This window comes from Macadamia integrifolia, unplaced genomic scaffold, assembly GCF_013358625.1.
Source record: "Macadamia integrifolia cultivar HAES 741 unplaced genomic scaffold, SCU_Mint_v3 scaffold1606, whole genome shotgun sequence".
Classification (NCBI taxonomy): Eukaryota; Viridiplantae; Streptophyta; class Magnoliopsida; order Proteales; family Proteaceae; genus Macadamia; species Macadamia integrifolia.
The window spans coordinates 84526-101960 of NW_024868276.1; the positions used below are offsets into that span (position 1 = coordinate 84526).

The following is a 17435-nucleotide window of genomic DNA, read 5'->3' on the forward strand; positions in this document are numbered from 1 at the left end:
GATTGGATTTTGAAGAAACAAAGATTCATTACCAAAAAAAAAAAAAGAAGACACAAAGATTATGATTTGATTGAAGAAAAAAGAAAAACTTCATTAGGTAACAGAGATTGTGTATGAAGATCCTTCAAAATCAACATTACAGTGACTGAAGATGATAAAATATATTTTAAGAAATTAAGCTTCTGAAGGCAATACATAACGACACAAGGGGCACGAATTCTTGCATTCCAACCACTTAACAATGCATTCACCATGAAAGAGATGCGAGCAAGGCAACCGTGCAACATCCACTCCTCTCACGTACTCATCCATGCAAATCATACAGGTCTCTGTTGAAGAAGAAGAAGAAGGGTCTTCTTCTATATCATCAAATTTCTTAATCTCTAAAGCCTGAATTGAAGATGGTGAAGCCGGAATCAACCTAATTGAACCTTCTTCTCCTCCGATATCCATGGACTCGAACCATTCAACGTAATCATCATCAAGACTTGTGTCATGTTCTACAAAAGGAACATTAAGACAGATGAAGATATCAAAGGCTCCACAAATGTCTATCCCCTCTCTACAGAACGAGGCTGCTTCAAAAGCATAATGGGATATCTGTCGTTTAATTCTCTCAATGGAATCAGGAGAGATTTCCAACTGGGTAAGCATGGCATGGATTTTGATCTGGCTGACTTCAGGTATAAGCAGGTAAGGGAACTCAATAATGAATACTTGCTCTGGCAATACGTTAGAACTCTGCCTAAAACTGATTTGAGACCCATCATTCATTGTTGTTACATAAAAATGGTCTTGTTGAATCAGGAAATGGAATTTGGTTGTGGGTTGTGGGTGTTCTGAACGTGTGTGGCTTTCAGTATAGGAAGAACGCATGCTTGTAATAACAACAGGAAACATGATTGATCTTCCAGAGGAAGAGGAAGAAAGAGAGAAAGAGATCAGTAGCAAAGTGAAAAGGTGACCGACTGGACCTTCCTTTTATAAGAAGTAGTGTAGGGGGAGGGTCTACATACCCAGTTCTACTCGAACTCCAACTGATCCTCTCCAGTCTACAACTTCAAGTATCCATAACTTCCAGTAACTAAACTATAAGTGCCAGCCTGTATACCATATCCTATATTTAGGGGCGTGGATTCCAAATTTGGTTTACATATATATAAGTTAACCATAAATGTGCCTAAGTATTACTAAAGGTCACTTGGCCTTTGGAGATGGGAAGTATTTAAGATCTCAAAATTAAGTCCGACACTAAATTAATAAACTGAAGAACCATTTTAACATCAGTCCGCTGCCAAATTTTCTGAATCTCCCCTGGATACATGATTGGTATCAAAAATTTGGAAAGAACAATACGGACACAATGAGATAGGACGAAATTTAGTTGTTGCCCCTTAGTTGCAACCCTGGCAACCAAAGAAATGGAATCTAAAAGGGAAACTTTGGGATTGCTGAATAATAGATGAAATAAATCTATAAAGCAAATGGAACCATCATAGTATTTTTGGAACTCCTCTCTCAGAAAAGAATGGTGGTAAGTGTAATGGAATCTAGCGATCGGGATCTGATAGATCCGATTTCTCTCTTTCTTCGATGGAAGGGAAAAGTCACATCCATTGTAGAGCCGTATGCAATGTGCAAAAAATGCCTTTGGAAAATACTATAATTTAGGAGGGTATTTGTGAATCCTAGGGGCAAGTGAATTATTTCATTTTTTTGGCTGCCAGCAGGGGATTGCATCAACTTGGCTACAACCTAGGTAGCAGCCAAATTTTTTCTGATAAGATAGGGGTGTCAATTCCATGCCCTCATTGGCAGGCCCGATCAAGCCTGATTGATTAAAGTTCAAATTGATCTGGTTCAAGTTCGGCCCGATTATAACTGATCGTTCTTGATACATGGTTTTAGCCCAAAACCAACATTGACATAACACAAGGTTGAAAAAGGGTTAGATTGGAAAAAAAAAAATCATTATTGACATAACACGAGATTACACACAAAGTTCCAATAAAATCAACAGTTCAGGTTCTGATTAGAAGATGTAATAAAATTTAAAGAAATTAAGCTTTTGTAGGAAATACAAAGCGACAACAGGAGCACGAATTCTTGTGTTTCGATCACTTAACAGTGCATTCATTATGAAAGAGATGTGAGCACGGCAACCATATAACGTCAACTCCCCTCATGTACTCATCCAAACAAATCAAGAAGAAGAAGAAGGGTCTTCTATCTCTTCAAATTTTTTAATCTCCAAAGCCTGAATCAAAGATTTTGAAGTTGGAACCAATCTGCTTAAACCTTGATCTTCTCCACCTTTTTTTTTTTTGCTAAAAAATCATTTGTATTAAAAATTAAAAAATATGAAGAATTACAAAAGGGAAAATCCCGCCAACACAATCGGGGGAAGAAACTAACTCTCCCAACCCTCCTTCAACATTGCCATCAACAAGAAGGGGAGATAGACAGAAAAACACCCACAAGCAGGGAAAAACAACAAACATAATCAAGATAGCCTGTATCTTGGCCGACCTGAAGCATCCATATCCAACTCCATCTTGACCAAGGCCGACCAAGACATCACCGGATAAGAGACTTCAAGCCGAGCTACAGACTTAGTGGGATAATCTGCAGCCACATTTACTTTCAGGAAGCAGTGAGAAATTTTCCAGTCAATTGAGCTCCAATACTGGAGACACTTTGACCATCTTTGCCCAGCCATCTGCGGGACCTTCTTCTTCAATGAAAAAGTAACCATCGCCACGGAGTCATATTCTATCCACAATTTTGGAATCTCAAGCCTTTTGGCAAGCTCAATTCCCAAAATGACAGGCAAGAACTCTGCCTTCAAAATTAGTGAGAACCCCTAGGAAGAATCCGAAATTTGCCACAACCTCTGCCTTTTCATTTCGAAGCTCACCACCAATAACAGCCTTTCCAGGGTTTCTAAGAGAGCACCCATCCGTGTTTACCTTCAACCAACCAGAAAAAGGTGGACACCAAAAATTTCATAAACATGCCAAGGGCGGCATTGAACTCCAGAGGAACCCAATCTTCTGTAACAAAGCAAATCCGAAATAGAGATAGACGAACCTGAATGCACAAGAGATTGGGCGCTTATTTCACCTCTCACCAATTCAAAACAATGGTTTGCTGACTTTTTTTCATTTTCATACTTTCTAGCAGTCCTCTCCAACCAGATAAAATAGGGAATTAATAATAACCTTCAAAGAGACTTCCTTTGCCCTAGACTTCCACCAACTAAGGGCATCGTCCATCCCGTCTCAACCAGGCCACGAATTCTACAAACATCCTCCATATTGGTAATAACAATACTTCTAGCCATCTCAAGAATTCCAGTCATAAAATCAGATTCTACACATGGAAAACTCCATCGATTGAGAATAATAAAATCAGCAACCTTTGCTTTTAGAGAATCCAGAGTATTATCCTCCACACCCAACATCTTCTCTATAGACCTCTTATCCAGCTAGCAGTAAGACCAAAATCTAATGTGTTGGCCATTCCCAACCATCCATTGTTCCTGAGACGAGACGAAAAAAATAGCAGTCAAAATGTTCGAACTTGAGACCACCTAGTGAACAAGGGATTTTTGCGCACCACAACTCACCAAACCCAAATACAATACCTCAACCCATTCAATGTAATCATCAATTTTTATGTAATTTTCTTGGAGACGAACATTAAGACCTATGATTATATCCAAGATTGACAAACATTCCTCTCTCTACAGAACAAGGCCACTTCAAAACCATAGTTTGATATATGTCACTTGAGTCTCTCTATAGATTCTGGAGCGATTTCCATCCATGTAAGCGTATCATAGATTTTGGTCTCACTGACTAGAGAGAAGCATGCAAGGGAGCTCAATGGGGAATACTTGCTCTGGAGATGGGTAAGATGAAGTATGCACAAGATTGGCTTCAGAGCCAATGAAGATTCTCACAAAAACATGCTCTTGTTCAACCATGAAATGCAATGTGTATCTGGGTTCAGTGTATTATGAATTTATGGGTCTCTCCATATAGGAGAAATGTGTGTATGTAATTACACCAAGAAGCATGATTGACTTTTCTTGGTTCTTTGTTTCTCTGAAAAGCTGAACTGCTGATCAAGGGTTAAAGGTGAAGAATCATCAATCGGGGGTTGATAGTGTTACATATCGGGGAAAAAAAATTGATTGATTTTTCTTGATGAAGGAAGAGGAAGAAAGAGAGGGACTAACAGTATGACCAATAAGGCTTTTGAGTCCAGCGTTTGGGCAATTAGAGTAAATTAAGGAGAGTTAATTTAACCCTAGCGTTAAGCTTCTTTTTTGGTTTATTTGTCAAGTTCAGAAATATAAGTTTTGCCCTTTTACGCTTCTTTTTATGTTTAAAATTTTCAATTCCCTAAAGGTTTGAGTAATTATAGAAATTTTAGCCCCTTAGGGTCAAAATTGCTAATGAAGATCCAAGGTGCCATCTCAATTCTGGCCCACATTTTAGAATGGATTTAATTTTAACATCAAACCTACCTTAAATAGATCGTGGAAAAGCATTCACAACTGAACTTGAAAATGTGATGTAATTTATTTCATGCCTACATAGTTACTTAGGACTAGGGGTGAAAGTTTGGCCCAGACAATCCGAACCTGTCTTGGCCCGCCCTGAGCCCGAATAGGGTTTGGGCCAAGTTTTTTGAAAAACCCCAACACTGGGTCAGGGTTGAAAAACCCCAACCCTGGGTCAGGGTTGGGTTGGGTTAGGGTTGATGCCTCAACCCGGCCCAACCCAGCCCGAAATTCAACCTTGCATCTTTATAAAATAAATTATGACTTCAATAAGTATTTTATTTTTCTATAATTTTTTAATATGTGAGACATGAATGGAAAAAACATGTCAATAAAGGGTAATCCAACCATTATAAAAGCCAAGGTCAACCCAACCCTGGCCAACCAGACCCAACCTGGCCCTGATAGGGTCAATTAGAGCTGGGTTGGGTTGGTATGAACCCGGTAGGATTGGGCCTAAACATGAACCTAATAGCGTCAGGTTTGGCTTGGGTTGAATTTTGAGGACCTAGGGTTCGGTTAGGGTTTTAAGAAACCTGGCCCAACCCGACCTTGTTTCACCCCTAGTTAGGACCCCTCGGCTCCTATTATAGATCTCAAAAAAATTCTCATTCGGGTTGCCACCAGAAAATGTCAGAGCGTGTCATTCTTCAAAATGGGTTAAGAATTCGAGACAAACATAACAAAAACTTCCAAGAAACTTGAAGATTGAATAGTTCTAACATTAAGATAAACTGCGGCGGAGGCTACTGTGAAACCTTGGGTGAAAAAAATCAAGAATCCTATGTAATCAACAAAATTGCCCACAGGTGAGGTGGGTGCAATCAAAGCTGAAACAGGTAAGGAAGAAGAAATGCCTCCGGATCAACTCACTTAGCTTCCTCCATTAATGTTCCCCAAAAACAGCTAACCAAGAACTTTCTACTCTTCCTGACAATATGGATATTTTATCATAGTAATACAAAATCCTATATCTATTGGTTGTATACATCCATACAAGAGTTTAATGTAGAAAATTTCAATGTCTTACTAACAATGACAATCTGCTCTTACATCAAGTTGAATGAAAAGGTAATTTTTTTTACACATTGCTAATAAGTTAAAGTTTTGAACAGAAATGCCATATGACCTCTTTTGATTAATGATTACAGAAGAGTCTCCAGGTGAAAACTTCCCCCACTTTCTTCCTAAGAAAAAAAAATTCAGAAGAAAAGCTTCAATAGGAATATAGTGGCTTCTCGCAATACTGGTATTGCATTCATAATGAAAGCGAACTGTCAAAGAAATTCATTGTCAATGATTCTGTACCGTCACAAGTTTTCAACAGGTAACCCAATAACTGGTTTTGTCTCTGATGCGAGATACCAAAGCTCTGCAATCTCCTCATCTGTGAATCGCCACCCAAGTGCACCTGCGAATTCTTTTGCTTGTTCTGAATTTTTGGTTCCGGGGATGGGTACAACATTCTCCTGGGCTATTAACCAGTTGAGAACCACTTGTAAGGATGATCCAGTTCTTAAGAGATTTGGTCCCTCAATAAATAAGCTATTTTTCTGCACTAATTATAGAATCATCTTTACTGCCTAGACACAGTACATCAAACATTCTTAAATTGTGCTAATTGGGATGTTGCATGCATAGTATCTAATGATATCTTCGGACTGTTATGACCAAGTGGGTGAATCTGAAGAAGAAATATGCTAATGGGACTGCTGGGTATGCCAATACAATGAGATCAGTTTCTAACCCAGAGATTTACTTGTTGCCTCGAAACCATATGTTGCAAAGTGGTCAGTTTTGAATGTCCTAGAAATAGGAAAACTATATGATGATTGCTACCAATGGAAAACTTATTTCAAATAAAAAAATAACTCGGAAGCTGTTCATTATCTCCTCTCTTCCTGCATTTGAAACTGTATCTTGAAAGGCAACTTGGAGATGTCTGTAAAACAGGATATGTCATGTACCCCCTCTCTAGGATGAGGAACAAGTTCTATTTTATCGAGTTTTACTTGTATTTGGATCACATTCCTCGAGGAGGCTGTAGTTTTTGCTTTGTTGACATGTGGGAGATTTGGAATTTAGGTGAAAGCTCTCACTTATTGCTGGTGCTTTGGTTTTTTGTCTAGTTCAATGATGGTTCTTGCTCTTTGTGGAAGCAATATGGGGGCTGTGTAGGAATAAGGGACCCAGAAATCAAAATCAATCGGGCCTAATCAAAAGTTGTTTTGGTTGACAGTATTGTTCGAGATTCTCAGCAACTGTTGGTTTAGTTTCATTTCCATGTGGAGTGCTATCCTAATTTAAATGCTTTATAGCAAGACCACTGTACTTGGGCTTTGATCTCCATTGTGTCGTTCATGAGCAGAAAATTGATATGAAAAAACACATGGAAATAGTACAATAGTTGAAGAAAAAGAAAGGGAGCAATGTCAACCAATCTTTGTTTTCTGGAGTGAAAGCATCTTGCTTTAACAAACTAAGTAATTTAGTCAGGAATCGAAAAAACAGAACAATTATGCTTTTTGACACCAGTTTTCTGTTTTAAAAAATTCCGGCAGACATGCACTATAATGAATTCATATCAAGCTTCCAAATAAAAAAACTTAAATATTCAGATTTCTTAATGCATAAATATCCAAATAGCCATCCAGCACAATTCTATAGATAATTCAGTATAACTGCAATCCAAATACACTCTTTATGGCTAAATTACTTATGCCCCCTTATTCCTAGTGGATTATATCAAATTAGAATGTGCTGTTTTATTACCCTTATGAGGAACTCAGGAGTGTATATCTGGCCTCGGGGACCAGAGGGTGGATTCTCTGGTGTGTACTCTCCAGTAGGAACACCTACAAGTTCGAAAAGACAGCCATTAATGTACAGATACATTAAAATAAAATAGTAAATAAACAAAAAGGAGAAGGAAGAAGAAAAGGGTGTGCATTGAGTGCAGAGTTGAAGAAACTTTTGAAGTAATCCTTTCGGACCCCAAAAGTACAGAACTGCAAAATTTAAACACTTTTCTCAATTGAACACAACAAAATAAGTACTAATCAAAATAGAAGCCTAACATTTTGACAGTTTGGTGATATTTCTCTAGGAAAAGAGAAAGTGAAGAAAACAGAAGGTAAATAAAAGTCTGCCAATTTTGTAAACCTTGTGAATGAAGCACTACAGGAAATGCTTAATGTGGTACGACGGAAAGAATAGCTATAGGTATTGGGGTAGAAAAAATCCCAAATAGAAGTAAACTGGAAAAGGAAAAAAAAAAAGAAGGAAAGAATGAAGTTAATCCAACACTTCAATGCCTCAATGAAATACTGGACAAATCCTCAACTTAAACAAAAGTTGAAAATGCTGAAAGGGTAGTCATCTAGGTTCTGCTTTGCATCCTATGTTGAATTTTGATTTTTAAGTTATATTTTTGGCAAAAAAGAGGTTTCTTGGGAACATATGAAAGTGTAGGAATCCCACCTTGGGCAAGAGGAGAATACACAATCAGAGTGATCCTCAACTCATCACAAGTGGCTTACACACCTTTTTCCTCGAGCTCTGTATATGAGGCTGTAATTTACCTGGTTGGAAGCCATTGGAATGCCTCTCTTCTTAAGCTTCTCATAAGCATCACGGAGACATTTTTTTGAAATCCATAATCGGTTAATTTATTAATCAAAACTATAAATTGAGCAAGAAGAACCTAGACCTACCTCAAAAAGTTCACTTAAACATGTAAGATGTTAATTTGAAACTAAAGAGTTTTATACAAGTTTGCTTTTAGAAAAGAACAGAGGTGTGAAAGTCCTCGGCAGGGCTGCACAACTTTGGAAGACCTAAAATGATTAGATGAACTGAAGAGAATTCACAAAATTGAATCTGTTGTAATCCAAGGATCATCCCATTTGTTTCCCTTTAACATTTTTCCACAGACAAACCATATACACCATATTGCTGAAAATGAGGAAATTACCATTGTAATTTGAGACACCCACAGCCTTCACAAGGCCCTGCTCAACAGCATCTCCAAGGCAATCAATGTAACCTGCAAAGATCTTTTAATCAATCTATGTGAGAGGGTCTAAAGACATCGAGCATAAGAATTAGTGTAAAATTTTTGTACTCATTGAGACATTGACTTGTTTTCTCCAAGAACATGACAAAAGTAAAATTGACTTACCTTCATTTCCCCGGACTCCTGGCCTGAAAATTAGCAGAACTACTTTAGTTAACTAAATGTTTTCCCAGAGAAATCGACAAAAGCTACTAAGTATAGGATTTTGTAATGCAAACCAATGAAGCTGGTATACGTCCACTGAAGAAAGACCAAGGCGGCATAGGGAATCTTTAAGGGCCGAGACAACACTCCCACGATTTCCTTTCCTTGATGAGTCTATAGAAAAAGGGGAAGGGTAGACTAAATATAAGAATCAATCTCAAATAACAGGGGAAGAATTAGAAACATAACATTTCATTCTTATTAACTTTAGCAGCCATCCTATATTTCAGTTCTTTAGCCTCAAGAAAAAACACATTATTATTAGTAAGTAAAGAAATCAAGAAAAAATTTAATAGCTTAACAAAAAGGCCCTGTGATTGATTGTTACCTTCCCAGTAATGTTTCTGACTTGACTCCACCCATAGACAACTGCAATATAAGAGAAGGTATGTTTTAAAGTTAGATTTAGATAAATTAATGGTGTGCACAAAGAGAAAAAAGAATGCAGGAAATTTCTGTTCTCACCCTTGAGCCATAAACCTCAGCAGTATCGAAGAGAGTTATACCACAATCGATACTGGCATTAAAGGCTACATTAGCCGCCTTCAGCTTCCTATCTGTCATTATTAAGAGGTAAATCACTAATAAAGTTTACATACTTCCACAAAAGATAATTCTCTAACATAGATGAAATGAAAGTTAATGCTCCCTGGAAATACAAATTTAGTGACAGATCACAAATCAAAAATCACATATAAAATGTGTTAAATCTCAAGATATGGAACGTTTTCAAATCTACAAATTAGTGAAGTTCTCGTTGAAAAAAGTTGAACAATGTGGAGGATGAAAATCCTCTGTTTTTCTCATCCATGTTTTTCCTTGTTTTGCTACATGCAGAACACGATACGTGGACAACATTAAGATCAACGGTCAAGGTTGGGTGAGGATTATTACATCCGGTGCGTTGGTCTTAAAGTTGTCCACGTGTCGTGTTCTGTGGGTAGCAAAACAAGAAAAAACAAGAATGAGAAAAACAGAGGATTTTTTTCCTGTTATCATTAACCTCTGATAGAAAAATTGAAATTACATGTTTCCATAAGGTATTAACTTCCATCAAAATGGGTTGGGAGATCATTACAGAATCCATGGAAATGAAGGGAACCATGGTTGCAAACTAGAGTACTTCCTTCCATAAACCAATTCAAATTTACATTTTTATAAATTTCCAAATGTTTCCCTAATTTAAGTTATTACTGTAAAGATATACTCTCTCATGACTCAATATCAGAGCAGAAACAGCCCTTCCTATCGATATGATCCAGTCGATGGAATGTATTCTGGTACATTGGAGAGTACTCAGCTAGGGCTGAGCTACCATCCTTCAAAATCAATTTTACAGTGACTGAAGATGAAAAAAAAGAAAAAAAAAAAGAAATTAAGCTTCTGAAGGCAATACATAACGACACAGGGGGCACGAATTCTTGCATTCCAACCACTTAAAAATGCATTCACCATGAAAGAGATGCGAGCAAGGCAACCGTGCAACATCGACTCCTCTCACGTACTCATCCATGCAAATCATACAGGTCTCGGTTGAAGAAGAAGAAGAAGAGTCTTCTTCTATATCATCAAATTTCTTAATCTCTAAAGCCTGAATTGAAGATGGTGAAGCCGGAACCAACCTAATTGAACCTTCTTCTTCTCCTAGGATATCCATGGACTCGAACCAGTCCACGTAATCATCATCAAGACTTCTGTCATATTCAACGAGAGGAACATTAAGACCTATGAAGATATCAAGCGCTTCACAAACGTCTATCCTCTCTCTACAGAACGAGGCTGCTTCAAAAGCATAATGGGATATCTGTCGTTTAATTCTCTCAATGGAATCTGGAGGGATTTCCATCTGGGTAAGCATGGCCTGGATTTTGATCTGGCTGACTTCAGGTATAAGCAGGTAAGGGAACTCAATAATGAATACTTGCTCTGGCAATAGATTAGAACTCTGCCTAAAACTGATTTGAGACCCATCATTCATTGTTCTTGCATAAACATGGTCTTGTTGAATCAGGAAATGGAATTTGGTTGTGGGTTGTGTGTGTGCTGAACGTGTGTGGCTTTCAGCATAGGAAGAACGCATGCATGGAATAACAACAGGAAACATGATTGATCTTTCAGAGGAAGAGGAAGAAACAGAGGAAGAGATGAGTAGCAGAGTGAAAAGATGACCGACTGGACCTTCTTTTATAGTGTACGCGGAGGGTCTACATACCCAGTTCTACTTGAACTCCAATTAGATAGATTTAGATTTCGGCAACTGCCGCAAAATGGGGAAGGTATCCCATTTATTTTATTTATAATTGTGTTCCAACTATGAAAAGAAAATACCAAGCCGTGCCGGCAGCAGCTCCTGTCCGATTGATTAGGCTCGGGCTTGGGCTTGGGCTTGGACTGGGACCTGTGAATTCTTTTGCTTGTAATTCTGCATTTTTGGCTCCAAGAATGGGTACAACATTCTCCTAAGTGAATGTCCTTGATCCGTGGATATGGCATTTATTTTCTCTCTCCTCGTTTAGTATATTTACGAACGTTGAGAACCACCACTGAGGATGACCCAGTTTTTAAAAGATTTAGTCCCTGAGTAGAAACCTGTAAGCATATGGCTTATGAAATCATGAGAAGTAATTAGTCAAATATGATGGTGATTGTGGAGATTAATGACATTTTTTACCATAAAATGGAATATAATTGAACAACATCTAAATATTATAATTGAACTATTGATGGTTTTGACATTTTGGAAAATCTCCATATGTATTCACAGAGTTCTCTTTTTTCTTTTCTTTTTTTGCTAATGACGGGTATTCAGGCCTTCGGCCTGACTAGTCCCGCGGATCTATACTAACCCCACAACCGCATAGATCGGGTCATACCGAGGTTGAATGAGAATCATTCAACTTTCACCGAAAATAGCGAAAGGTACTAAACACCTCGTGTGAGTGGCCCAAGGTGTACTTAGTAGGAATCAAACTTAGGACATCTAAGTTTACGGTTCAACACAGAGTTCTCTTTTGTTTTCTTCCAAACCTGGACGATCAACCTAGCTAAGCATGTAATATTGTTCTTTTTCTCAAATATTTATATCAAAAATTTTAATTCTTTCATTCGACGTCTAGCCCACGCAAGTATGTCAATTTTAATCTTCTTTTGGGTGTATGAATATGTTCAATAATGAACACTAGCGTTGTCTAATGGTGGCAACTTCAGGAAGAGTGGGCACCTAAGGGAGGAGGTTGTTGGATCGAACCCTATTATATACAGGTGTGTGTGGATGGGTGGATGAGTGTCTGGGTATAGAAATAAGTGGCCCTTGGCCCTATTAGGGCCCAATAGGATAAAAAAAAAAAAACAAAGCATAAGAACTACAAAGTGTCCACTCAATGGAGGGAGGGAGAGAAGGGAGAAGCATAGTCTAAATTATGGATAAACTTGGGGATTATATCTAAGAAGAGAACCTTGAGGCCCAAGCAAAGATAGTGTGGTAATTTTTACTAGTGTCATGGACATCGAGCAATAGAGAACCAAGCTTTCCTCTAATCTCAAGGTAATAAAATCCCAAATATGCCAAAATGTTATGAACTTATTAGTCCATCAAAAGAGTTTCTCTGATACCACACATGATATACAAAGGCACATAAAGACCCAAGGGGGTAGCTGAGTTGCTGAAGGACCTTTGCCTCAGGAAGCATGAGGTTTTTAGTTTAACTCCTCATAATAATTAGAAAAAGAAAGTTGCCCAGTCACATGGTTCCTGCACGATACACAGGGGCATGGAAAATTAATGCTCTATCCTCTTTGAAATAAAAAAATATCATCAATGTTGTTGTTCTTAAATATGTTATTTTATTTTATTTTGGGTATGCAATATATGTTCTTATAGGCTCCTACACTAGTAGAGGGGCCAAGCGGCAAGAAAGATTTGTCATGCCCATATATATATTTCATAAAGTTGATCATTATGTATGGAATTTTAATGAAATTTTCTTATTGACACCCTTACAGTGTAAAAAAATTTGTGACATGATTTTTTTTTTTCCATCTAGTATATATGTTTTTCGATGAGGATAAATATTTTCATTCCTCGTATATACTCAAAAAACATGCTTGTCCCTAACTTAAAATGACTTTTATTCAGAAAAGGGGCAATAGAAAAAAAAAAATGGAAGTTCTAAATACACTCATAAAGATTTCACAACTTATTATAATGACATAAGATATATAGTTTCAAAAGTCACATCTAGGCTGGTAAAATTAATTACCTTGATTGAATCGGTATTGGTTAAGACCGAGCTATTAGCATGAATCGGGAAAAATGGCCATAAAAATGATATTATTCTAAATAGTGGTAAATCCATACAATTCAAAACGATACGAATAGGTATCAATCCATATTCATTGGGAGTTTTGAAACCTTGTACTGTTAAATGTAAGTCATTTTCTAATTATTTTTTAAAGATAATTATAATAATAATTTACATGACTTTTGGAAATTAAAAAAAAAATGATAAACTTAAAAGAAAGATTAAATTTTTCTAAGGCCACCGTGGTCCATGGCAACCACTTTTAACAAGGGGAGAGTCCGGATTGATGGGGACACATCTGGATGGTCTTTATCATATAGCCACCAGAGAAATGAAAACTTTCCTTTCCAAGAAAGTGTCTAGTTTTAATCTATAAATACAGCCACAGAGATGTCATTTATTAAAATTTGACTTTTAACATAAATACCATATATGTACATGTGATCTTGACATTCGGATCAGGTAAGGTGGCAGCTAATCGAGATTTTATATACTTAGTTATTTGGTATCATCCTTAATCCGATTGGATTAATGTCTTTTCAGTTAAACCATAATGGAATTGGATTATATATTGTACCTGGATCAATGTCAGATCCATTGAAAGTCCTACTTCACAGTCCATCAGGACAATTTTCTCCCACATGGCCCTGAATATCTGTTACATCATATCTTAATACATGAAATTAGTCCTCCACCTAAATTGGCTTAACACGACGTGCGGGCTAAGAAATAAGTCTATTTTTTCTTTCAAAGTTTAGATGGAATATGATACTAAAAGTAATTGGTCAATTTTGTGCAGCATAACACAAAGTGAAAAAATTGTCAATTTAAATTAATGTGTTGGGTCTCAACACGGACGGTTTACAAGAACCAGCCCTATTAGGTTTGGAAGAATGCAGCATCTGTTGTATGTGAGGTTCCACAACATTCTAATCTTAGAAATCTTAACGTTGACTAGGATGTTGTGAGGAAGTCAACAAAATCCTCTCTCTCTCTCTCTCTCTCCCTATAAATATATATAGATACAAACTTAATTCCCAAGCTTCAGCTTCCTACTTCAATCTCAAGAGGTTTTTCCTCTCCCTTCTCCCTGCTCCCTTCTAACTTCCTTTTCTTCTTTCTGATCTTGGAGAGGCTTTCATATTTCTTCCAATGTGTTTACCGATGGAGAAGAAACATAATAAAATGAGGGAAAAGATGGACGTAATACCGCTTCCAATACCTAAAGGTAGTTTTTCGATACATGTTGGTGAGGAATGCAAGAGGTACGTGGTTCCATTGAAGCATCTTTTGTCGTCGGAGTTTCAAGCATTACTGAAACACGATGAGGATTTGAATTTCAAAAGTGAAGGTCCTATTATGCTGTCATGCTTAATCCAAAAATTCGAAGAGATATTGAAGCAATTTGATTAGCTATTATTGGATTATATAGATGACGTGGAGTTGTAGGTATCATGGATCTCCACTGGATCGCGATAGGGCGCGTAGCACGTGTACACACGCTAGGGTTTGATCCTAATGAGATGAGATAATATCCCCTGGTCATCAAATGCCAAGGAAGGGATACACGTTATGGGTAAAAAGGAGTCGCCACCTAGAAAGGGTCTAGGGCCCATAAATGTCTCCCCCAATCAAAGGAGAGAGACTAATGACTCTGATGGATAAGATTGGTTTGTACCAAGATTCTGGACAAGTGTCAAATGACAGACGGGGAAGGTATTAAGCACCCAGTCTGCCCCGCCCTAAGGCCAGTCTCTTTTTGTTTGACCAAAGTTTATTTGTACCCTACTAACTATTCCTAAATCTAGGTCACTGAAAACCCCAAACTAGGTATCTAAGCATGACATGTGAAAACCCTAAGCCAAATGTCTAAATTATGCTAGCTAGGTTATGATGCAAATAATGAAATGATTATGCTAATTAGCAATTAAAAACCCTAAATGATTTAATCAATGAATTATGAGTCTTAGATTAAGCTAATTAAATAAGCCTAAACCTATGATTAGTTTAGCAACTTATGAAACCCTAAATTAAACTAATTCGATTAATTGAGCCTGACCTAGATGGATGATCAATTAATTTGTGAGATCCTAAATTGAATTAATTAAAATGGTTAATCTCAATCCCTAGTAATTTGTGAAATAAATTATTGCAATCCTACTTAATCTAATTGGTAAAAAGATCTATAAATTAAATGAGATTTAATTGGTTTATAAAAGTGAAATGGATTAATTACATTAAATGAATGCATTTTTACTAATCTACCTAATCTAGTATAGGAGGATTAAACTAAACCGAACGTTTAATTAAATTAATTATGAAACCTAATTGGACTAATTATGTTTACCTTGAGCTAATCCTAAGATGAGTTAAACATTTTTCAAAATCCTAGTTAAGCTAATGAGAAGAGAATCTTTTAACTAATTAATCTAATTAATTATCCTATATTAAATAACTAATTAGTTGATTGATTAAAATAAACAAACCACTAGAGAGAAAAAGATTGGTAATTACACAAGTTTAATAAATTGAATTGAATGAAGAAATCAAATGCAGTGATTTAAAAAGTTAAATTGACAAACCACAATTAAATAAACAACAGTTGAAATGACTAATTACATTAACTACGTTACTTTAATCAATCTAGATTAATACTACATTAATGCGAGTGAGGGTTGAAGTACAAAAGATAGGAGATAATAAGAAAACCTAAATCCCTAATACGCACCTAATGCTACGAGCCGGTTTGAGGGGGGTCAGCCATGCCCTTGCTAACATGCGCTCTAGACTACGTCCCATACTTTATTAAAAGGAAAATAAAAGAAAATCATTTGATTTTAAAGTTTAAAATTAGGGGAATCCCAACCCTAAATTTTAGGGCCGGATACGTTACATACCTGAAATAAAACCAAAATGGATAAAATAAAAATAAAGAATGAAAGGAGGGGAAGATTCCACACAGAAAATAAAAATGAAATAATAGTTTGTGGGTATTACAAATATAGACTATCTAATCAGCAAATTAAAGAAATAACAAAAAACAAGAAAATAAAATAGGAAGAAGAAGAGAAGGCGATGGGCTAGAGATGGATTTTGGCAAAGGGAAGAAGATGGGAGCTGCAGTGGTTCAGATTTCGGTTATGGAAAAAGGTACATGGGAAGAAGTAGGGGATGATTTCAGTTATGGGGAAAGGAGGGGGAGAAGAAGAGAAAGAAGTTGCAGGTTTATGGATTCAGCAGCAAGGAACATAAGAGAAGGAGAAGATGAGAAGAAGAAGAAGAAAAAGAGAAAAGAAGTTACAGGTTTATGGATTCAGCAGCAAGGAAGAGAAGAGAAGGAGAAAATGAGAAGAAGAAGAAGAAGAAGAAGAAGAAGTTGCAGGTTTATGGATCCAGCAACAAGGAACAGAAGAGAAAGAAAATATGAGAAGAAGAAGTTGCAGGTTTGGAAGAAGATGTGGGAGGTAGATGAATGGTGGCTGCTGGAAGGGATGGAATAAGTTACAAGAGAGGAGTAAGGTTCGGAGGGTTTCTAAAGAAAGAAAAAGGAGGAGAAGATGGGTTCAGGTTCAGTTAAGGAAAAAAAGAAAGGAAGGAGAAGGGGGTGGAGAGGATTCAGCCATGGTAAAAGAGAAAAGAAGAGAAGAAGAAGAAGAAGAAAAAGAAGGAAAGGGTTGCAGGTTTGGAAGAAGAAGTGGGAGGTGGCAGCCATGGAGAAGGGAAGGAGAAGAAGAAGAGGGAGGCGACTGATTTTCTGCTATAGGAAAAAGAACGAAGAAGAGATGGGAGAAGAGATAAAGAAAAGGGAGAAAAGATTAGGGTTCTTGGATCCTAATCCCAGGGCCGAGATCTAAAAGATAAAACAATTAAGTAGAATCATAAAGCCAAATGTAAATTCAAAATCAATTTAGATTAAAACAAACCAAAAAAAAATAATTAAGTCTGAATGAACCTAATTACATCTAATTGAACCGGATAAACCTAAAATAAAACTAATTAAACCAATTAAACAAAAATCATATTTAATTGAACCAAAAGACCTAAATACACCTAATTGAATCGGGTTACATCTAATAAACCATATTAAACCAAATTGAAATTAATCAAACCTAATTAATCTAAATGAACCAATCATTAATAAATTAGAACTTAATCTATTAAATTAGATAAACTAGTTCTAAATTGCAATTAGGAGAAGAAAAATACCTTAAACCCGGTTTTAATCAAGAAACAATGAGAGATAACACTTGTGCTTCAAGCCCCAAATCGAACCGAACCGGATTAG

At 36.8% G+C, this 17435-nt stretch overlaps 3 protein-coding genes across 3 annotated transcripts; all 3 read right to left on the reverse strand.

Moving 5' to 3' along the window:
- Positions 1-174: 174 nt before the first annotated feature.
- Positions 175-774, reverse strand: LOC122064313 (RING finger protein 44-like). Its single transcript, XM_042628019.1, has one exon. It carries the CDS (start codon positions 772-774, stop codon positions 175-177), a length of 600 nt encoding a protein of 199 aa, XP_042483953.1.
- Positions 775-5619: 4845 nt separating this feature from the next.
- Positions 5620-9480, reverse strand: LOC122064310 (uncharacterized oxidoreductase At1g06690, chloroplastic-like). Its single transcript, XM_042628016.1, has 7 exons — positions 9315-9480; positions 9178-9218; positions 8864-8963; positions 8751-8773; positions 8544-8615; positions 7343-7425; positions 5620-6123 (listed from the first exon to the last, which is right to left on the reverse strand). Exons 1-7 carry the CDS (start codon positions 9323-9325, stop codon positions 5881-5883), a joined length of 573 nt encoding a protein of 190 aa, XP_042483950.1. The 5' UTR covers positions 9326-9480; the 3' UTR covers positions 5620-5880.
- Positions 9481-10224: 744 nt separating this feature from the next.
- LOC122064314 (RING finger protein 44-like) lies at positions 10225-10827 on the reverse strand. The gene has a single exon (XM_042628020.1). It carries the CDS (start codon positions 10825-10827, stop codon positions 10225-10227), a length of 603 nt encoding a protein of 200 aa, XP_042483954.1.
- Between the last annotated feature and the right edge of the window lie 6608 nt (positions 10828-17435).